General features: G+C 40.9%; 1 protein-coding gene across 1 annotated transcript in view; it reads left to right on the top strand.

The window, feature by feature from the left end:
• Nucleotides 1-22909, top strand: part of THSD7B (thrombospondin type 1 domain containing 7B) — a 242827-nt gene that overhangs the window by 77300 nt on the left and 142618 nt on the right. The window contains exons 5-6 of the mRNA XM_041473183.1: nt 682-837; nt 2410-2607. Of these exons, the coding sequence (XP_041329117.1) occupies nt 682-837; nt 2410-2607 (354 nt within the window). The remainder of the gene's footprint in view (nt 1-681; nt 838-2409; nt 2608-22909) is intronic.

The following is a 22909-nucleotide window of genomic DNA, read 5'->3' as shown; positions in this document are numbered from 1 at the left end:
CTAAACTGGAGATTGGCAGGGTTTGGGACTGACTTGTTTCTGGAATAAAGAGGGTTGGAGATCCATGGGTGCTGGCAGCTCAGGTAAATGTCTCTCCTCCCAGGCAGGAAAGATGCTTCATGCTTGTTTCTGTGTAGAAGAATCCAAGAGCTCTGCTCAGTTTTATTGGAAGTAGGTGAAGAAAATTCCAAGGTCTGGACACTGCATCCATAATCCAGAGATGGCAGTGCCCTGCAGAGCATGGGAATGGGGAGATTGGGTGAAATGCTTGGATTTTACTCACCTGCCTCTGCCTGGCTCCCAGTTGCAGTGGGAACTTTTTGAATTCCCCTCTTAGCTATCTTAGGTATCTTTCTCTTCAGCCCTGTCTAAGGATGCCTCCTTGGCCATAAATGCGGGGATTAGATCCCTGTTTGTTACTCCAGCACTGCTGAAAATCAGCACTCAATCTGGTTTTAAAGTGCCAGATTACCACTAAGCATAGTCTCAACTGACTTGCTGAATAAGGGTGGTTTAGATAAAAAACTCTTAAGTGCCTTTCTGAACACAGGATTAACTTTTTGCCCTGGGAGATAAAACCTGAAAAATCACTGGATTTTGGTGCATTCTGGAAAACTAAGGCCAGCAGGACAGCGTTCCAGCCTTGATTTTCTTTTTTCCTTTTTTCTTTTTTTCCCTTAGTTGCCAGACCAGTCGATGGGAAACTTTGCCAGGGTCCTGCCCCTGCCACCTCCCAGCTGTGTCACCTGCCGTGCCTGGCCGAGTGCGCGGTGTCCTCGTGGTCACCGTGGGGTCCCTGCCTGCCCGAGAGCTGCCAGCACCGCCACGGAGGGAGAGGTGAGCAGGGAGTGCAATATTGCAGAAAGGCTGCAAAAGCAGAGGTGTTACATTGGACACTGGGAGCCTAATGTGTTTTTTTAAAAAATTAACACAGGACTAAGCTCTTGGATGTGTGTAGTGGAATCTGACCTTTAAAAGCTTTTTGCCATAATTGGTGTGAGAAGGACAAGTAAGATTTTTCAAGCTGATTCAGGGTGCTTTTATCCTGCACTGAACTTGTGCAGGATGATCTCTTGGGCCAGCAGCTGCCAGGCTGCCCCTCTCTGATCCCCCTGGAAGTCCTGCTGCATGCCTGCGTTCCAGGGCAGTGAATCAGGATGGAGGTGCATCCCATGGCCCTGAAATCTGAACTCAGGTGGACCCAAGAGGTTGTTCTCATTGTTGTGGGTTTGGTTTAAATTCCTGGAAGAAGGATGTGTAAATGTAATTCAGACTCCCCTGGATTTTAATTGACTGCTGTACATGTTTTTTGCTGTGACAAGTTGAGATTCCTCACAGAGCCTTTGCTAAGGCTCTATCTAAGTTGCAAATATGGTTCTTGGAGTGCATGTCAGGGAATGGATATTATTGTGTAGAAATCATACTTTTCTGAAAACTGCTTGAGTATGTGAAATGATTTCAACTGGTCAAAAATTCTCAAACAAAAAGGGAAATAATAAAAAATAATATTTGAAAAAGCATTTAATGTTTAAATTGTTTTGAATAATTTCTTTTTGCTCATTTTAGAACTGTGGAAGTTTGAATTGTTATATTCTCTGGGATGTTTTATTTTCAATTTTTTTTTCTGTTTCATGACCAAAGCATTTCCATGTGGCCTCTGCTAATGCTGTTTATTTGCCACTGCTCCAAGACTGTCAGAGGAAAAACCCCCATGTGTTTCTTTCTGTTCTGTGTCATTTACATAACAGAACTTGCTGAAAGATACTTGTGTATTAGTTCTGCATTGTATATAGCAACATGACTTTTGGTTTTATTCAGAAGGAGGTAGATTATGTAATCAATTCTATGATTATTTCTGTAACCTTTTTCTTCCACTTTACATTTGAATCTTCCAGTTTAATAGGATGTCATTTCAAAGAGGTCTGATATGTATTATGTATCAGGAAACCTTATGCCTTCATAAAACAGAATACTAATTTCTTAGTAAACTGTTCTGCTGTGACTCAAAACAAATCCTTTTGTTAGTGGATTCCCAGGCAGAATGTAGATGTCATTTATATCTTCAGTTCCTTAACTGTTCCTCTCTTTTTATTTTAATGCTGTTATAACATTAATATATGCATTGCTGGTAAACTTCTATATTCTGACATGTGTATTTCTGTCTAATGCTGATGAAAGGAAAAAAGAAATGTGTAAAATGTGGGTTGCTGGAATCCTTTGCACACTGTTAGATTTTGCATGCCTTGGCAGCTACAGTCCTGTCCCAATCAATCCAGACTGTAAATATTGTTCACTTGTTTGTCTTTAAATCCCCCAGCTCCAGATGCCCCATATAGTCCTCTCGCTACTTAATTATTGCATCAATTTTTTTTTTCTGTTGTCCAGTTAATCCAGCTCTGTTTTTTCCAGGCTTTAGGATGAGGCAGAGGCAGGTGGTGGTGGATCCCGTGGGCACCCTGGCCGGCTGTCCTCATTTGGTGGAGTCCATTCCTTGTGAGGACGCGCGGTGTCACGAGTGGGTGGTGTCAGAGGGAGCTTGTGTGACCGACCGAGGGAGGTGTGGGCCTGGGCACCGTGTCCTGGAGGCTGTCTGCAAGAGCAGGAAAGGTGAGCTGGGCTCTGCTCTTAAAAGCCCTGTGGTTTTTTGTCCCTCCTAAAGTGACATTTTGTTGCGGAGCAATTAACGCTTATGTACAATGGCTGCTTACTGAATTTTTTATGAAACTTTCAGATTTTTGAGTTGACTGTTTTGCTCCTAAAGCCTGGGGGTGGTAGAACCCAGTATTTTGCCTGGAGCCTTCTGTTCCTTTTTATCCAAAAGGGGATGGCTCACCAGTGCAGGTTCTGTTTTGTAATTTCTGGCCTTATTACCACAAAAGTGGGATATTTGTACTAAATCAGGGCTCTCACTGAGGTCAGCAGCACTATAGGCATTCAGAATATCAATCCAGCTCCCAGAACTACTTCTATCCTCTGGTTTTAGCCTGTGGTCTGAATAATTCTCTCACTGGGATAACACTGTTACAGTCATGAGCAGGGATGCTCGGTTGTGCTGCCAAAATTAATACAGGACTAAGATGTAAATGAAATGGTTGTACTGAGTAATCCTTCCCTTGGCAGCAGTTTGAGACCTGCAGAGTGTTCAGTGTACAGGTTGCTAATAATGAATAAGTACATTTTTATGTGACGTTTACAAACAGCCAGCAAGTGTTATTTCTTGTGTATGGTTTGAACCTTAGCCAAAAGTTTCATTTCTTGATAAGGTCACTGTTGTCAGATCTTTAGATTCAATTACATGGAGCACAATTTTGCAGTCCTTAGTCACAGCAAGACTGTGCTATTATCTCAAAAGTGCAAAACTGTGCAACTTTAGAGCCTGATATTGTATCTGAAATGGAGAATTCCTCTTTTACCTGGTGGTGAGACCAATCACAGGAAACAATTTCAGGGTGGTAACAAGTGGTTAATTGGTAAGTGGTTAATATAGTGGATTGTTCATGAGGCACTGGAACCTGGCAGAAAGAAATAATGGCTGCTTTGTCTGAAGAGCATGGATTCTCTTGAAATGTATTTAAATCTATGTGGTTTTCTTGTCAGTTTGTGAGAATGGGGGGAATAAAAGCAATCTTCAACTGTTACAAAATGACACAGCTAGAATGTTGAGGAGAGCAAAGAGCTCACTCTGAATTTTGCCTGAGTGGTCTCTGCTGATGTGTGATGATTACTGTAGGTCCAGGCCAGCAGGATGTGTGCAGATGGAGGCTGGCATTGCTGAGGAGCACCACGTACTTCACACTCTTGAAGCTGTGCCAGCATCCATCTCTGTGCCCCAACTTGTGCTGGGGACAGAAAGTGTGTTCCATGGCAGATGCTCACTGATCTCTGATCAAACTGTTCTCTGTGGCTCTGATCCTTTAGAAGCTGGGCCTTTGAAGTGTCTCCTTTTCACTCAATTGTCATTAACAAGGTAATGGAAGTCTCACAATACAATTTTCATTTCAGTTATTCTCTGCATGTTCTAATTACAAAAAAAATGTGGTGGGACAGTCTTCCCAGCCTGCCAGCCTGCGGCAAGCATTGTTCCTAGATGTGATCAGTGTCCACTTAAAACTGAGAAGGTTTCACCAGGAAATATCCAGGTTACCAGGCAGGTTAGAATCACTGCTTAATACTACTCTGGAGACTTTCTGAAGTCTTGATTGAGCATGAGAGGTCTGAAAGAGTCCTTACAGTTGAAGTTGGAAAAAGAGTCAAATTGTTTCTTCTCTCAATTCACTAATGTAGTTGCTTTGTTCATAATCTTATTTATATCCTTATGTAATGTTCTTTTACCTAGATTTCCTTTCCAAAAAGTAGTCTGTTTTTTTTTTTGGATAGAAATTGGAGAAAGTGTCAGCTTTTCTTAATGTGTTTTACCTGGGGTAGCTGGTTAGTTGGCAGTAGCAGGTCAGAAGGGAGTTATGTTAAACTGAGATGTGTCATTTACAGGTGAAATAGCATAAGGCCTTTGTCCATGCTTAGCATTGTACACATACTAAGTATTCTGTGCAAGCAATGGCCCTGCTGAAAGCTGTATTGTGTGCTGCTATTTTCATTTACTTAAGCGTCTTTTGTAGAATTCAGCTCTAAAATCCAGTGATTTATCCAGTCATTCTGTCATCCATGCTTGGCATTATTGCTCAGTATGCCTGAAGGGATGAAAAAACCATTTTTTTTGGACCCTGTTAAATGCCAAATCCAGTATATCATCATCTTAACAGTTCATTTGGGCCTGGAGTGTGTTGATTAGGGTACTTTGGGTTGTCTCTGCATCCCTGCCAGAAAGATGCCTTCATTTTCATGTAAATGCCAAACTTTGTGATGTGGTGCTCTCCTTGTGTTGCTGCAGTGTGCTCGCTTCTCTTCGCAAGCAGCTTCTGTGTTGTTGGTGTCACCTGTGCTGCAGAAGAGTTTGCCATCGGGCTTCTTGTCCTTCCCTCCCTTCTGCATCCTCAGTGGCTGAACCCGTGTCCTTTGGCGCCTGTGCTTGGCTGTGTAACACTGGGACCTCCATGGCTCAGACACAGGAGGCCTTTTCCGTGTGAAGTCTGTTTTTTCACTTGCCAAAAAGGAGCTTTTGGTCACCACATTTTCCTTCTCCCATGTACTGTCCATGGTGCCAGCCCATGCCGTGAGAGAGGTGAGCGGGGTGCATGGGCTAAGAACCTCTTTCACCGTCTGAAGCCTCATCTTTGACTCCCTTGTGGTGTCCTTTCTTTCCGTGGTAAAGAGCCATCATTTCTGGTGAGATTGTTACACTGGCCCAGGTAACAAACTGCTGCTGGCCTGAGCTGGAGCTTGGGCAACTTGGGAGCAAGTCACAGCTGGGTCAAGCTCTGATTTGTGGGGCTTCTCTGAAGGCTTCTCTGTCAAAACAACATCTCTGTGTAAGGGCTTGCATGAAGTTCAGTCATGTAACACTTGTGCTCAGCCTAGAGGGACAGAAATGGCTTTTTGCTTCTTAAATAGGTTAATTTGTAATAGTGAAGTGATTCCACAGAGCACATACTATGGACAGCAGGGTTTTATGTAGTAGCTGGAGTCTGTAATTTGTGATTTGCAGTACTTTAGCACAGATGAGGAGTAATGAGAAGACAATAGTAATCTCATTACTTTGTCATTATTAGGTGTCTGCTCCCACCTAGGAGTGTCTCTAATCTCTGTTAATAAGTTACTGAACATGTGCAAGATACTCTTAGTGTCTGGTCCATATCCCTTGAGTGCTTCTCTTCTATATCAACAAAAGGCAGTAGTGTAATAAGTCAAATTAAATTAAATACTGTGTAGAAACACAATGTCAAGTAATACTTAGAATAGAGTTATTTTGTATGCTTCTTCTAAATAAATTTTTTAGGATGGCGTCTTTTATTTAGCTGGTGAAGGTCAATGGATATATTTGGGAAAGTCTGTGAAGCCAAAAGAACAGTATAGGAAAATTGATGATTGTACTAAAAATTGGATTGTGCATGTCATTGGCTACATTGATCTATAATTCAGATAAAAGAATTTATTTGAAAGCTCTTTTTTTTATATTTGCAGATACCTCAGGAATTATTTGTGATTTTTCTCAGAGTGGTTATTTTTGGTTGTTCAACAAGGAATTGAATAATTACTAGTTAGTAATGTGTTCTTGGGCAGATAGCTGCAAGTGTCTGACATTTGATTTGGGCAGCCTTGATTAGCACTGACAAACATTACTGTGCATTGACCAGATTAAAGGAGCTCCATGAAAACTTTCCAGTTCACAAAACATGAACGTGGTGAAAACTTTTTTGTTTTCAAATGTAGTTGTGCAGTAGCCAGAGGGTATTGTGTTTCATTTTTTGAAGAGAGTGACCAAAATAATCTTTTGCTTCTTTTGTCTTTGTAAGTGGTACAAGCACTTTGAGTGTGGTGAGTCAGGGGACGTTCAGACAGCAGGGCTTGACTCAGGATCAGCACGCAGAACTTCAGTCCAGACAGGAGTACTTGTCCTTCAGAGGTAATTTCACAGTTGTTTGATTTAGGTGCTACAAAATATATAAACATGTTGGGTTCAGTCTGATGGAGGGATTTGGATTTGGTCACTTGTTTTATTGTCATTTTCCCATATCTGTTTTAGGCTGCATTGATAATAGAAAATGAGATTGAAACAAAGCAAATGTCGAACCAGACCTTGTTTTTAGAAATGCCTGTTGTGCAGCTTGTGCAGAGCAGTCATTATGGTAAGGAGTACAACCTGAGAACGCAAACGTAAAAACAACTATGACAATAAACTCATGAAATAACAAGTATGACTCATAAAAGTAACAATTCATTTTCCAAGCATTTAATAAATATTTCTGATGGTGCCATAAGCGAATTCTTGCCTATTAGCAGTGCTCTTGAGTAGGTTGTAAAATGTTATTAATCAGAATCCTACCCACAAGTCATCAGTCTATTTTGCTGGAATTCCCATGTCATCATTTATTAATTTGCTTTTGCTTGTTCAGATTCCTACCAGAACTATTAGTAGCAGAGAGGATTTCTCTGAGACAGTGAACAGCATGATATCTAAGTAATCAAATATATGAAATAAGTCATACCCAAAGACTTACTTGTTTTAATCAGAAAATTATTAGATCAACAACAGGGATTAATGCGAAGGTCATGTGATTTTGCTGTATTCAGGCTCTTCTATTCTACTCCTGGTTAACAAATCTAAGCCAGACAGATTAAAAGCTGCTGAGTATTTGCCTCCCTGTACTTTCAGCTTGGGTGTCAGGATTTCTTTGGTTTGTGGGAGTTAGAATTCATAGAGAATGGTTTGAATTGGGAGGGACTGTAAAGATCATCTCATTCCAATCCCCTTTGCTGTGGGCAGGGATGCCAAGAGTTTGCTTGGGCAAACAATCCAAACTTGTTATAAATGGTGTCTTCATTTTAAGGACAGTATTTATAACGGTGCTGAATAATCCCTCTGTTCCTTGTACACACTTCAGGCAGTGCCAGGGAGATGCAGGTGCTGAGCCAGAGGAGCAGAGTCCAGAGGGGCCCAGGATGCTGCTGGCTCTCCCCTGTAGCACCCAAAGGACTGGTCCTGGGACCTGTCACAAACCCTCCATCCTCAGCACTCCTGCCTCACCTGGAGCTCTGAGGCACCCTGGGGGTGTCTGTGCATCCTCCCCAGGCTCAGCTGATAAATGAATAGCACCTGGCAGCTCTCAGGACTCACAGCTGAGGGGGGTGAACCTCCCTGCTATGGTCCATCTGCCAAAGGGGCAGCTCAGGAATAAAACTGCAGCCGGAGGGGTTCTGGCGGTGCTGCTGAGAGGAACTTCAGCACAGCACTTCTGGTTTATTTTCCTGTGTCATCTCTTTGGTTCTAGGCAGCTGGAATCTAGAACGTGGTGCTTGCCAAGAAGATAAGAGGATTTTTGTTTTTCAGTGTTAATAAGTTCACTGAAAAAGTATGTCTGGGTTGAAATACATCTGTTTCTGAGTTTCTGTTCCATCTGGCAGTTATATTTGTAAAACTGGGGAATAGTATTTCAGAGACAAAACATTTTCTTTCAGCATTTTTAGATTAAATGATTAATGTTTTGGTTTTTCTTTTTGGTAAATTAACTAGTCTTAAACAAAATCAAGAATTCAAAATATTTTTAAAAGAGGCTGTTAGCAAAAGCAAAATATTCCTTTCAGATTAAAAAAAATTTTGCCTTACATTGAAATTATTTTTTTCCTAAATCCTCCCCCAGTCTCCCTTCAATTCTATTTTAAACATGAGTTTTTTCTTCTTTTTCCCTTTCCCTTTTTTTTTTTTTCCCTCTTTTTTCTTTTTTTGGTTCAGTGCCCAAACAGAAATCCATTATTCACACAACTCAATTGCCAGACCAGACACTGAAATCCTGTTGGAATTGAAGCGAGGAGTAAAGGGAAGTAAGGTAATCAAAGCAGTGTTAGTTTAAGATCCAGTATTACATTCTGCCAGGGGTTGACAGTGAAGCTCTGCACTTGGAGGAGCTGGAGACTCTTTGGGGGTAGAATATCAACAGTGCTGTGCTCAGCTGTCTGTCTGTGCTTCCAGGCCAGTGCCAGTGTGTCCTGTGCTCCCCAAGAGTGTCTGTGATCTGCTCTGCTCTGTGCAGAGCATCCCAAGGGGCAGGAGCATCCCCACCCGCTGAGCCTGAATCCTGCAGGAGGAGGGGGCTGCAGGGGCACAGGGCAGCTGCTTTTCTTCCTGCTTCAGGGCATGAGAGAAGCAGCCACCTGACCAGTCCTGTTTTAATAGAAGTCATAGAATCACTTCGGTAGGAAAAGACCTCTTAGAGTCCAATCTCAGCAAAGCCAAGCTCTTCCCTGGGTAGAGTCCATGATTTTTCATTTTGCAGTGGATTGATGATATAAGGTTAATTTGCAGATTCTGTTTATGCTTCTCAGAGAAAAGATGTACCCTGTTCAGCTTATTGAAAATAAGTTTGAAATAAGTTCTTTCTCTTAGTTCCTGAGTGTATCTCACCATACCTTGTCACTGGAACTGCTGATCCCAAACCAGTGTGTTTTCCTGACTTTTAGAAATGCAGATTGTAAAAGACAACATGCAGAGGTTTCTAGCAATTAGGTAAGATCCATATTGCTCATTTAGCAGCCATGGAGGAGGAAGGATATTGCAGTGTAGTAGCAGGGCTGAGTATTATGAGCGTTTGAGGAATCCTGAAGCATGATGTGTGAGTAGTTCAGTAGATTTGGGACCTGTGTTTCTTGTAGTCATAAAGGTTGATGTTCTCTTTGAGCAGGCTGGTTGTTAACGAGCCAGGTGGAGTGGATTTAGTTGCTTCCATCAAGCCTTATCTTCCAGCAGCTGGTACCATGCCAAATATTTGATGTCTCCTGCTGGAAGCATTCAAAAACTGAAAATGCAGATTGTGCCCTGCTCTAGGACTGGTGCATAAACAATGTGAGGACAGACACTGCCATGTTCGGGAGAATTTACTGTCTTTGAATCCTCTGCTGAAATTGATGTCTGCAAAAGAAGCAGATCAGCTTCAGGTTAATTTTAAGGTAAGCTGCTGGAAAGTTAGAGCTTTCTCTGCTTAGTCACACTTTAACAGTTTTACTTTATTCAAGATTATAGCAAGCATGTGGCCCACCAGCCAAGGAAAACAGGAATGGAAAAGTCTATAAATGATTCTTGTAGTAGCTATGTGTGTGTAAATAACTGTCTTGCAGTCAGGAATATTTCTCTAAAGTACAGGCTGAGTTAGCTAATGCTGGACAGGTGGAAGGTTTTGGGCTGGAATTGTGAGGTTAAACTCAAGCATACTCTGATTTATTTTCTTTATCTTTGGATGCAAATATGTTGCATGATTTCCAGCTAAGCTGTGGCTGTGCTTTTTCAAATGCTGGTGGTGTGTCTTGTGTCAGTCACCCAGAAGGCAGCTACAGTTGGTATCCAGTGGTAATTTTAGCTCCTCATATTTGGCTGATGGAGATGTAGTGGGGTTTATCAGGAATAAAGCCAGCTTTCATCCTTCCTGTGCTGTTACTATAAGGTATTACAGCCACCTGTGAACTTACATTTTTTTGTTGCCAGCTAAGTGTGAGCTTGTGGTCAGTGCAGAATGCCCTCATATGAATTGCTATGCAAAACCATGATTCTTTTCAGTATCTAGTGCTCCTTTTTGATACCCTCTGTCTCCAAGAGATGTTTTACAAGACTTCAGAGCATTGCTAAAATGGTGAGGGCAAAGGCTGCTTCTTCCCTATGGCTGTTTCTGCAGAGAGGAGCTGGATTTTCAAATACCCATCTCCCACTTTGCGCAGTGAGAGGGAGCAACATGTCCTGATGTTTTTAAAAAATTAACCTGAGCTTCAAACACTTGTAGGTTAGGAGCAAAGGGTCGAGGTAGCCCTTTCAGAAATGAAGGCTATAACATTAAGAAAAATATAAACATCAGTTAATATGGCAAGATCTGTATTGCCCTTTCTTTTTTAAATGTTAAGGAATAAGTTTGACCTACGTTGATCTGAGCTTGTGGTAAAGGTTACCTAAAGAGCAGGGGGGTGTGTGTGACCTGTAGGTCTGTTACTTTGGTGCAAGTGCTTTGAAGAAACTTCATGGAAGGATTAGCATTTATATACCAGGCTAGTGCATATATATATGTCGTTTAAAACTTTTTTATAATAAGCTGCTTTTATTGTCTCGGGAGCCTTTATTGAGTTTGATGCTCTCTAACCTTTTGATTATGAGAATGAAATAAGGTTCTTCTATTGTATTTTGTAATTGCTGAAGTATTTACAGCTAATTTTTAAGGAAAAGAAATTGTATAATAGTTTTATTTGTTTTTGTCCCTGTTGTAGAAAAATACCCCAAGTTGTTTCAGTACAAAACTATTAAAATACCTGTAAGTACCAGCAGGAATTCCTGTTTTCTCAGTGAAATGAAGCATAAAATACCTGCTTGGCTGTTTTCTTTAAACTAAGGAGAACTTCACATACAGGTGTAGTTCATATTCCTTTCGGAGAGAGCTCTTAGGGAACTCTGATTCAGAAAAAGATGTGAGCAAAATAAGATTGTTGTAGAATGGTGTTAAAAATGTAGCTTGATGGCAAGTTCAAAAATTAACTTAGTGGGTGAAAGAGGAAGGAGGTTGGAAGGATCTGCTTGAAAAGTATTACTAAGGACAAAATTCTGCATCTGTCACCCAAATGTGGCTGAAGGTACCAGGAGTAGCAGGTAGAAGTTGTGACAGTGAGAATTCATCTCATCCATAAGGGTTCTGTTTTCTTGGATTAAGTGGGTTCCAAAGGGGATTAAGGATTTCCTGTTTTTTTTGCAGAAGGGTTTCTCATATCTAGGTGTGATGGATAGCAGACCATACTCCTTGACCATGATTTGAGAATTTAAAACTCACAGCTCCTTGGGGAATATGAGTAATGGGGATACTTTATGTCAGCTTTTTATCCTTGTCATCCCCAGTGGAGTCTCCAAGGCATTTGGCTTACATTAATAAAATGCTTCAAAATTTTCTGGTGTTCAGCTAATGGATAAAGTGTACAATGGCAAATTCTGATTTTCTTAGGTAGCCAGGCTGAATCAAACCAGAAAATAGTATTTGGCACATATGATATTTTTCAGAGAGAAAATTGCACAATTCACATTTCAAAATTATTTTAGCCAAGACTTTTTTTTCCTAAGAGAAATAGTCAGGACAGTATAAAAGGCTTAAATTAAACAGGAGGTCATTAGGGTGAAGAAATGACTGGCTGTATTTTATTGCATTCTGTGTATGAGGTTTAGTGGGATGGAGTGCAAATCCCATGATATGACTCATGGAAGGAAAAAATGTTTCAAAATAAGGCAGTTAAGGTCTGTATGAAGTAGAAATAAACTAAACCTGATTCTGCAGACAGGAGATTGATAGTGAATATCTGCAAGAAGCGGGGTGTGGGGCAAGGGGCTGCCCTGCAGCTCAGTCTGCAGGAGGGATTGGGGTGAGGGAGAGAGGGATGTGGAGGAGGCAGGGTAGGAGGAAGGGTTGGAGCAGCCAGGAGGTCTCAGTGCTCCTGTTCCTCGGGTAGGACTGCACCCTGGGTCTGGTTCTGTGCCCTGCTCTGGGTGTCAGCACCAACCTTCTCCCGAGGCTTAAATAAGGGAACAATTCCAGTAACTTCAATAGACAGCTTCTCACATTGATCTCTGACCACAGCCCTTCAGTGCAGGGAAAAAAGCAGGGTTTTTTTGTGTAATTTAATCCTTCCCTGCTGGGTGGCCCTACAGAAAGCTTTTTCTGTAGCTGAAACTCCTTCGGTGCTGGACAGGAGTGATTGCGAGAGCCACCTTTGTACAGTAGTTCTGAAGGCTGTTGAGTGGAAATGAAAGATAAGTCTTGTACTTTCTTTGAGTTTCTTTTTATCAAACTGTTTATGAAGTAGAGCTGATTTAAAAACAATTTAGTCACTTGTTTTGAGGTTAATGAATGCTGGAGGGGAAGGCTCCTGCCACAAAATAAGAAGTTTTGACAAACTTTTAATTAAGAATTTGGAACGTGGAAATTTTGGGGTAGTTCTGCACTACTGAGATTGACTCTGGGGCATATTGGTTGGTCAGGTTTCTAAAGTAAATCTTCCTCTTAATTCTAATTAAGTATTGTAATGCCAGCACTCTTCATTAGGCAGCAGTTTGAGATTAGTTAGGTGGTAATAATGGAAAGAGAAAAACACGTGATGAAGTAGTAGAGAAGTTGGAGAAAGGGAAAACAGCTGTAAGATGTGGCTCCTAAATGCTCTTCAGCATTCCCTTGTTGGCAGATTTCCCACTGAATTCAGTGAGTTCTGTGGGACAGAATTCAGTCCTCACACACGTCCTGCCTCGTGTGGAAACACAAGTCAGGGCACCTTGATCACACAACCTCAACTCTGAAGTTGTGACAAGAAGTGATGCTAAGAACAGCTGTAAAGAGGGAAAACTCCTAATTCCCCCCAAAACTTTGAAGCCAAGTTTTTTTTTTTAAGTGTAGATTACATTATTGAATTGTTTATCTGTGGATTGAATCTCATTTTTAATAAATGGGAGCTGTTGTGAAGTGCTGAAGTGAATGTGAATTAGTGAGTTGAGAAAGATTAGCTCTGTGAGGAGATTGAGAACAATTTAAAATTCCATTGTATGGTGTTTTTCTTTCTGTCTGCATGAAGTACGGCTGTAATTGCCTCAAATTAGGTACTGCCTTTGTCTAGGAGAGTTAAACAAGTAACAGGATAAGATATTTCATGGTCCTCTTCTAAATAAACAGCTTGTTCAGTTTGTATCTTTAGGCAGCTTGCAAATGTCAGAGCCAAGTTTGTGGAGAGAACATATACATATATATATATATATATATATGAGGTGGAGTTTCCTTAGAAACGGAATCATCCTGGGTTGTTGGGATGCATTTTACAATTTGAAGCTGGTCTTCCCCTACTGTATAATTTTAGAGTCACCTTTTGTCATGGTTCTTAAAATAGATGCTTTATTAAAAAATTCCTATGGAGACATGGACTGTAAGCATGAATTTGCCCAGCTCCTTTCTGACAGCCGAGGTTTATATTTTGCCATCAGTTGCTTGATGGCGTTGTTACCAATTAACCCTCACATTGACCTCGTAATTATCAAGACCAGAAAGAGAAAAAACTGGTAGAAATGAGCCAACACACCCCCTTGGGCTGGGGCAGTAGCACACAGTAGCAGTAGCACAACACTGCTTTTTCCTTTCATATTACTGAGAAGGAAAAAATAATCCCACAAAGTTCTTGGGTTGGTCTTGTGGCCAGTGCTGTCCATGGGGATTCAGGCACTGCATCTGGAGTGAGATGGTTGTAAAGTGACTTTTCTGAAAGGAGGGAGAATCCTTCTCTGCCGTTAGCAAGTGAGCAGGGAATGGGTCTGGGTGAGCCCAGGGCACTTTGCTGAAGGGACAAAGTCAGTTCCAGATGGTGTGAGGTTCACCTGGCCCCTTTCACATCTCCTCTGGTGCTGTACCTAGGTCTGTCCCTGATCTGGGGGTTGTTTCCATTCAAACCTTTAGTGTTGGGCAGTTCTGTAGAAAAGGCTTCATAGCTGCTGGAAGCAGGGAGGAGTTGGACCTTGGCTGCCCATAGTATATTGTAAAAGCCAAGATCCTGTAAGTTCAAATTCCACATTTTGTTGCCACAGGCAGAATTCCCATCACTCCCCTGGCCTGGTTTCAGCAGATTTCCCAAGTTTAATACCAAGTCAGCAGTGTTTGTTGAACACTTGCTGCTGTGTCAAAGGGGACTAGAGCCGAGAGGGTGTTTTGTTCTGTTTCATGGTGTTTGCAAATAAAGCTGAGTGGTTTGGTAACTCTCTTGGAAACTATGAGACTCTAAGTTGGGCAGAGTGCTCCCTGGGCATGCATAGATCTAAGGATTGCACTTTCTTGCCTATCAATAAGTATCTTAAGGCCTTAACTTTTAATTCTATATATGACTAAAGTCCCAGGGAAATAATTCCACTACTGCTGTTCATTTATATCATTGGAGTCTGAATTAATTCAGCCTAGGCTAGGTTTTCTAATACATTATTTATTTAGGTCTTCAAAATGTCTGTGGTGCTGCATGTGGTTGACAGAGCATGTTCTTGTTTGTTAATATTATATGGCATCCCATTTTCCCAAGACGCTTCAATAAATGCATGTCTTTGAATAAAGCTGGGATTTTAACAGGCATTTTTTTCCCTTGTGTTGTAACTGTAGCATGCCAGATTCTTAGCTCTGATTTCTCTTCCCTCCAACCACCTATTTTAAATAGTTCTGGAAAGATCTTCACTTCTTTAATGTTTGTTGTTCGGTATTTTTTTTTTCTTTTTTTTTTTTTAAATGCTTTTTAGGGTAAGGCTTTATAAAGTAACAGTTTGTCTCTTGATTCTAAATATCTAGCCCAACTTTTCCTACTGCCCTCAGGCACTGGAAGTGTATAAATACCCTTAAATTAAATTAAAAAATCCCTGACATGAAGGGTGGAGCACTGAGCTCATAATTTCTGACAGCCTACAAAACTTACAAATCAAAAGACACGAGTGCCATGTAAGTGAGGGTGAAACAAATGGAATACAATACATGGAAATGAATGAGTCCTGTGAATGAACATTGGCATGTACATCCCCGGCCCCATATGAAGATTAAAGTGAGTTGTCTGCTCTAAAATTGCATAATTGCTTCTGTGACTGATTTGGTGCTGCTCCATAATAAGTTGTGAACACTGTATGCTGACCTGGTTAATGGGATGTTTACTAAATGGATGTATTTGTGTAGTTTAATAGGAGGATGCTTGAAAAATTAGCAGGATGAGAAAGAATGGCTGGAAAGAGTAATTTTTCATCAAGTGCTGGTGTTGTGAAGAGGAAGGCAGAGGCTGCCCTGCCATTGGCATGTGGGGGCTTGGAGTGGGAGGTTGGATGGGGCTGCATCCCTGACTTTCATGGAGCATCCTTGTCCTGAATTCCCGTGCGAGTGGCTGCTCCAGACCTGTGGGGTACCCAGACTCTGCCCCCCACTGAAGGTGCTGCCAGGTGGGGATGTGTGTGCCTGTGGGAGCAGCCTCATCTGCTGCCCTAACAGCTTCATTTGCTAAACTATCTTTCTGGAATTTAGCTATTTTAAGTACTGTAGACTAAGATAATTATTTCATGAAGTAATATTATCTGCAAATTAACCTTGGATCTCTGCAGAGGTTCAGAAAAAGGGAGATAAGGAGTTTTATCACAAATTGCAGACTTACTGGGTTTAACGTAAAGGCCGTGGCAAGTAATACATTTAAACTGCATTTAAGTAGTAAAGACCAGAATATCAAAGTCTAAAAGCAATAAACATTAAATTATTCAGAAAGTTTTTATATTTTCTTTCTAGTTTATATGTTCTTTTCACACACTGTCATTTAATGAGGTTATATTCTGATTAAAGTAGAAAAATAAAAAAGTAAAATGTTTTATTTCAGTAGATAAAAATGTAGCTTTCAAAATATATCAGCTTGCCCTGTGTAGTCTGAGCTGACTGTACAATTTCCCCTTCGTTCAGCATGGTTGCTAACTAACGGATTTTGGGGGGAAAAGTCCCCCTTATACAGAGTTTCAATTGAAATCCATATTTTAATTTTAAGTGACAACTAATACATTTACTGTAATCCTTTTCAAATATTCTCTGGCAGGGTTCCCAGACATACATTTTTGAAGGTTAAATGGTTTAGGATTTATGTACTATGTAGGTGTATTGGCTTTGAGTGTCAAGGTTTTGGTAGCAAGTGAGCTACAGGGGAGGAAGAGAAAATCAGGATTAAAGTGAAGCCTGGAGGGGAGGGAAAGTGTTTTAAGATTTGGGTTTATTTCTTATTATCCTGGTAATTAAATTGATCTCCCTGAGTGGAGTCTGTTTTGCCTGTAACTGGTGTGTGATCCCTCCCTGCCCTTAACTCACCTCACGAACCTTCCATGATAATCCGTGACAATCTCTCACCCTGCCCAGCTGAGAAGGGCAGTGGCAGAGTGGCCACCACAGCAAGTCAGTCTGAATAAGGTGCTGAGTTTATAGGGCCCCTTCATTGCCAGACACCAGTTTGTGGCTCAGAAACACCACAGCTGCAGCAGTGCTGGTTAATGACCTGCGTTTCTGAGGGGCTCAGGGTAAGGTACTGGGCTGAAAAACTGCTTTTTGCTGGTTGCAGAGCTCTCTTGGGTATCATTACACAGGGCTGATTCATGTAGTGTGGATGTGCCTTTCTGGCAGCTCAGAGTTTTGACTGTCCAGAAACACTTTTTTTTTTTTTAATAGGCTGAAATTGGCATGAATAAGCAGCAGTAATTGAAATAATATTCCACAAGGTTTGCATTTTAGTATGGCAATGTGATTAAAATTAGTCCTGCCTTTTCCTCTCCCTTGAGAACCATTGTGTGCTCCATGGCTAATGAAGTGGAATGAACACTGTGATCAATATTTATGGTGTCACTCTGGGCACCTGCAGTTCTCCCAACCCTTCTTGCACTGAAAAGCTGGAGTGGAGGTTCCTGACTCAAGCTGTTAATGGCTCAACTGCAGCTTGAGGAGAAGGCTGTGGAGACTGCTCCTGGTAGTGTTTCTTGTGAGGGTCACATGCCACCTGCACAGATTTGCTAGTTCTCATTATTGACTGACAGAAGTGGGACCTTGATTTTCTTAGTGATGTGCCTTCAGGTCTTCCAGTCGTCCTTTGGTGTTTGGGCTCTCCCTCTGTTGGGAACAACCACCCTTGGGGTACCATATTTTGCCACTGAACACACAAATAAGATGATATTTTGGATTATTTCAGCAGAGTTTATAGACTTCTGCCTATGGCTTTTCTTCTTTTTACACTCCAGTCTGCACTACAGATACTGTAACTGCTGGGGACAGTGTTTGTTTAATTCCAGCATGATGCTGTGGAGTATCTACTCCGCACTTTTGCACCTTGCCAGTTTGGGAGCTGCTCCCAGCTGTGCCAAAATATCTTTCTGCAGCTGCTTATGAAGTCCACAGACTATTTTCTGTCCAAATCAGCCATGAACTACTTTATTTTCTTGTTTCTTGACCCCTTCAAGGCTTTCCCAAAATAATGATATCATCTCTGAACTCTTGGTAGGTTGGTTTGTTGCAAAGTTTGCCCATTCCCTGGCAGTGACAGCAGCTGGAGGCAGTCCAGTGTAATTAGTAAGTATTTTGGAGACTTTGCCTTGGCAGCCCTATTAAATATGTGCAGTGAAAGCAGGATTAGTATGTGGCCTTATCTTTTTTTTTCTCATTAGGGCATCTTGATGATCTGTAAGCTTATTTAATTGGAAATTAGCCATTCTTATTAACACAGGAGATACCCTTTGGTCTAAATCCTGACATTGGATAAATGTATATAGTTTCCACTAAGGAGAAAGAAAACGCGTCCATATACTCTAGGGTGGAAATTTGCCCTTTTGTGTCCAGTGCAGTTCTCCTGGAAGAGAATTTCATTTTCTAGTAAAGGCAATAAATTTTCACTGCTCAGATAAGTGACTGCAGAGGTTCATCATCAGGATTTGAAGAAATAAGCCTCCTAAGAAGATGGATGATGACAAGGGGAGTAAGAGTTGTTATCCAATCATTTGTCATGGTCCAGAACATTAAGATGTATTGGTAAGACCCCACAGGTGTGTAGAACTTCCTTTTTTCCAGTGTGTAATAAGTTACCCTGTGCAGTCAGCCAGTATTGCACTGTCTGAAAACTCATTCTGTTTGCATCTCTTTGTATACACAGCACACAAGTGTTAAAATCCTATATATTGCTGGCAAATATTGTACACGTCATCCAGATGTAGCCCCACAACTACTGAAGAGAGGGGCTGACTTCCTGGGTCCTCACTTTCCTGCCCTTCTCTCCCTCCTCCATCCCACTCCAGTTGTTAACATTTCTGCCTTTCCTCTTTTGCTGTGAGTGTTCTGCTCCAGGCTTTCTCCAGAGACTTTTCCCTCTGATTTTTCTGTGGTTCCCTGCTCTACAGCCCTTGCCTTCTAGTTCTTCCCTTGTCTCAAAGCTTCAAAACCACAGAGCAGCCATGGGGGACTGTGTCAGCTAGTGAAAAACTGGATTAAACATTCATGGCTGTAGGAGTGCTTGTTAGCATATATGTATTAATTCAACATTTCCTGCTGGTTTTCAATATGTTGGGAGGTTGTGTTGCCAGTGAGGTGACTTAAAGTCCATAATGGAATAGGTTCCAACTAACTGCTTGAGACCAGGTAAAAATTTTCCTCTGCTTATCTGGTATCAGAGAAAAACCTTTCTCCTTACTTTTTGAAAGTGAGTATTCCTCTCCAAACCAGACATGGTTGAGATGCCGTTTCTGAAGATTTTGTTGAATTCTGCCTCAGTGGCTGGGATAGCTGATATTGAAATTTTCATGTAGGAGAGACACACCATTGTAGTTTGCTGTAGTGAGCTGCTCCCTGCACTGCTCTTTGCAAAAGTGAGGTTTGGCTTGTCTTTTTTGGGTTTGCTGTGGCACAGAATGGCTCAGTAGCTTAAATTTGATCCGAAATTGAGAGCTGGCACTGCCTGCCTTCAGGGGGACCCCATGATTTTGGGAGCCCTTTGCACCATTTCTGGCAGCATGTCTTCAGGTCCTGCAGGCACTCTGCAAACTGGCCGTGCTGGGGCAACCTGTTCCTATGGGTTTAGATGTCAAACACGTGGCTGTGTTTCCAGGGAAGCAAAATGTAATTCTTCTGAGTCCCAGCCATGTAATTACAGCCATAATAATAGCTATCATTTTTGATTCCTCAGTGCCAAACGTAAAGGTTGTTGTTTCTGTTAATGTTTTCAGAGGACTCTGTTCTGCTGCTTTTTCCCTATTTGTGCCTTATCTGTGACTGAACAATTACCAGGAATGTGATGAGGACACGGTATGCAGAAAGTCACCCCCTTGTCTCTTTTGCTGCTGGCTCCGGAGTGTGCGGGCGCTGCTATCTCAGCTGCTAATCAATGGAGCTGGAGCTAATGTGCGCAGTGACCTTTGCGAGGAGAGAGGAGCTCTGCCAATATTGCACCTGCAGTTTGAGTCAACTTTTACACTTTGTCATCTGCTTGACTGCAGGAGCTCCTCCCTCACCTGGATTGCTGGATCAGTTGCTGCTCTATCCACCAAGTTAAGAGATGCCCTAAAATTCTCTTGTGTGTTAGCCCTGATGTTTTCCTTGGACAGGTGTTACTGTTTTATGGGTGACCCCTGATCCTCCTGGTCTAAATTCCTTTTGTACTTCGTTAAGTTCGAAGTGATCCTGCACAGTTGTACACTTCAGAGTTTGGGGAAGTCAGAGGGGTTTTCACTGCTAGAATTAGACACAATTTGCAGCAGCCCACGGGTGTGCAAAGGCTATTCTCTAGCATTTTCCCTCTGCATTTTTATAGTGCTTAGGAGTCTGATGGATGGAGCTCTCAATTATTTAGCATCTATCAAGTTTTTGCTTACAACACCTAAACAAACACTAGTATTACATAATTTTTCCTGAATATGTAAGATATAATTCTGCTGCAGCATGTTACAAATGTATGAAAAACACATACTGTTGGTTAACCATCCCTTTTAAGGGAATAGGTTTTGGATTGAAATTTTAAGTATGCATGAAGACAGTAAGATACCATTTGCACCGTTAGGATTTCAATAATGTATGGAATTAGCAGAGCTTTATTATATTTCTGTGCCTGCATGCCCTTCATAGAGTGAAAGTTGTAATAAATATAAGTTCAAAGGTAAAATTTTATTGCTGTGCATGAGGGGAGAGAAAATAAATTAGAATAATGTAATCATGCACATATATGTTATGAATTTTGAACAGTGTCTATTAGAAAGTTTGTCAAAATGTGCTTAGCTTTGAAAATACAGATTAACGCTGAAGGTTTTAATATTGTTCTTCCTTATATTCCTATTCCTTGCAAATATAAGTGTAAAATATCTCCTGCCGAAAGCAATTGTCATGAAACGACACTTTCCTATTTTAATAGCTGAATAATCAGAACAAAAATATTTTCTAAGTTGCAGTGAGGTTATTGCTTTTTTCACACAAAGAAATTTAGTGGTAGAAAACCAAATTTTAGCCAGCTATTCTTTGCTTTTTGTGTTTCTATTCTTATATGTGAAAAGCATGTCCAAATGTCTCTTGACAGCTTTGACACTTCAGGGTGATTAAAAATGGGGTGAGGTGCGCTCATCTGATTCCATTTACTGATTCTCTATTTTTCTTTAATCTGGTAGCAAAGTTAAAATAGCAGCTCTCCAACAGGAGCTGGAAAATCTGTTTGGGGATGACTGGTTGGTATCAATCTGGACCCTTTGGGGTTAATATTTTTTTTTTTCCCCTACTTTGGAGCAAATAAGGACCAGGTCAGTGTGGGAGGGCAGCTGCTGGCACTGAACCCAGCAAACATCAATTGTTTGAGCTCCCACCTCAACACATGGTGCTTCAGCCTCTCTGAGACAGCCCCAGGTTGGTGAAATTTTGACAACAAAGTCAGTTCCTTCTCCTGGGTTTTCTTCCCTTACATTCCTTTTTGTTGACCTCTGTCATCTCCCTCTCTTCTTCTGTGAGTTCTGGCTGCACCATGAGGGCACTACCAAAGCATTGGCAATGACCTTTTTTTGACATTTTTTTATGCATTCCTCAGGTTTCAGCTCTGTCACTCAATTTGGGAAAACCGAGCAGCTATTGGTGCACACACCCCGTATTTTTTAATGTGTTTAAAACAGTTGGATGCTGAATAATTGGGAAAAACATTAATGGATTTTTTTGTTGTTGTTTTGTTTTGTTTTCTTCCTGAAAGCGACTGTCACCTTGAAATCTATAGAAACTTTCTGGAGAGAGAAAATATCAAGAAACTTTTCTAAATAAACAATTTTAGGTCACGATAAGTGATTCCTACCTTTAACTTCTTCTGTTGATGCCATGGTAGCTGAGATGTAAGCAGGATGAGGCTGCTGTTCCAATATAATCGGTGAACCAGTTCCAGAGGGTGGAGCAGTTTAGAGACCAAATGCAGTTTAAATGGCACTAGAGGAATGATGCACTACTGACTGAAAATGCTGACATTGTTATTAATGATGTAATTAAAGTTCCACCTCATAGGCAAAGTGGAAGCACACAGAAAATATTGTTAATATTGTGTTTCCTGTATTTGATTTATCCCCATTTTAAGTACTAAATGAAGTATGCAAAACACAGTGGAAATTAAATACTCTGTCTAAAATTCACAGCTTTATTATGTAAAAATGGTTCAAGCAGAGGTCATGGTACATTAGCCAGAAGCAACTTAACCCAGCTGAAAAATGTCTAATGCACTTCACATGCACAGTTGCTACTTGGCTAAACCTGGGTGTACAGGGAAGTTCTCCTCAAGAACCAAAGGTCATGGCTTGCTATTTGTATTGTTTTGGTCAAGAACAGATCTCAGACATTCATCTAGACGCTTGACTGAGGATCATCTGTGGTACTGGGTGTATTTTCTTTATTGCAATTTTTAAAAGCTCACTTCTGAGATTTGTGGATCAATTAGAGACAAAATTGAAAAAGATAGTAGTAATAATAAAAATAAAAAATAGCCTAGTATTTGGTCCTGCAGATTCTGAACGTTTCCTGATGGATAGTGGGAGCTCTCATAGTTGCTTTATGAGCTTAAGCCAGACTCTGCAGCTGAACTAGAACACATTTTTGTGTTAACTGCTTCTAAATGAGCTCTTAGTTTTAAGTAGTTGGCATAAATCTAATTTTAATTTACTGTTTTCATTTTCTTTTGCATTGATCCTCTTTTTTGTAGAGATTCAATTGCAGACTTGGAGAAAGAGGTTTTTTAAAGAGTCCAGATGGTATTTCCAATTATTTATTATCATTAGCATTCACTGTATCTGAAAACAAGACTTTTGCCAACTTAGATCAACCTCATCTGCTGCACTATTGTTTACAAATTTTCAGTGTCCTATGTTAATGCCAACTCACTTTTGGGGTGGTTTCCGGGGCTACAAGAGAAAAAGGGCCTGCTATTCCCAATATATTGCAAATTGCCAATTTATATAATGTGGATAACAATCAGGGATAGATTTCTTGTGCTTATGAGGAAATGAACAAGGCATGTCATTATTAAGAGTAGCATAATCTGAAGAAAAATCGTAATAATCAAACCAGAAGGTACAAAAGCTTTGCATTTTTCCATGTCTGAACACAAATGCTTTCTTTTTGGGGGTCAGTGGCTGTGTAAGAGCACAATTAGTTTTCCCTTTGTAATAAGCCCCTTATAGTATTTTTCAAGTTTTGACATTGGAGATGGCACCTCAAGTTGTCAAAAATAAAATATTTGGAAATTCACAGGTGTGATGCCTTGGGTATAACATGCT

The sequence above is a fragment of the Pyrgilauda ruficollis genome, unplaced genomic scaffold, assembly GCF_017590135.1.
Source record: "Pyrgilauda ruficollis isolate IOZ18807 unplaced genomic scaffold, ASM1759013v1 scaffold3, whole genome shotgun sequence".
NCBI classification, from domain to species: Eukaryota; Metazoa; Chordata; class Aves; order Passeriformes; family Passeridae; genus Pyrgilauda; species Pyrgilauda ruficollis.
This window is presented reverse-complemented; position numbering and strand designations above follow the sequence as displayed.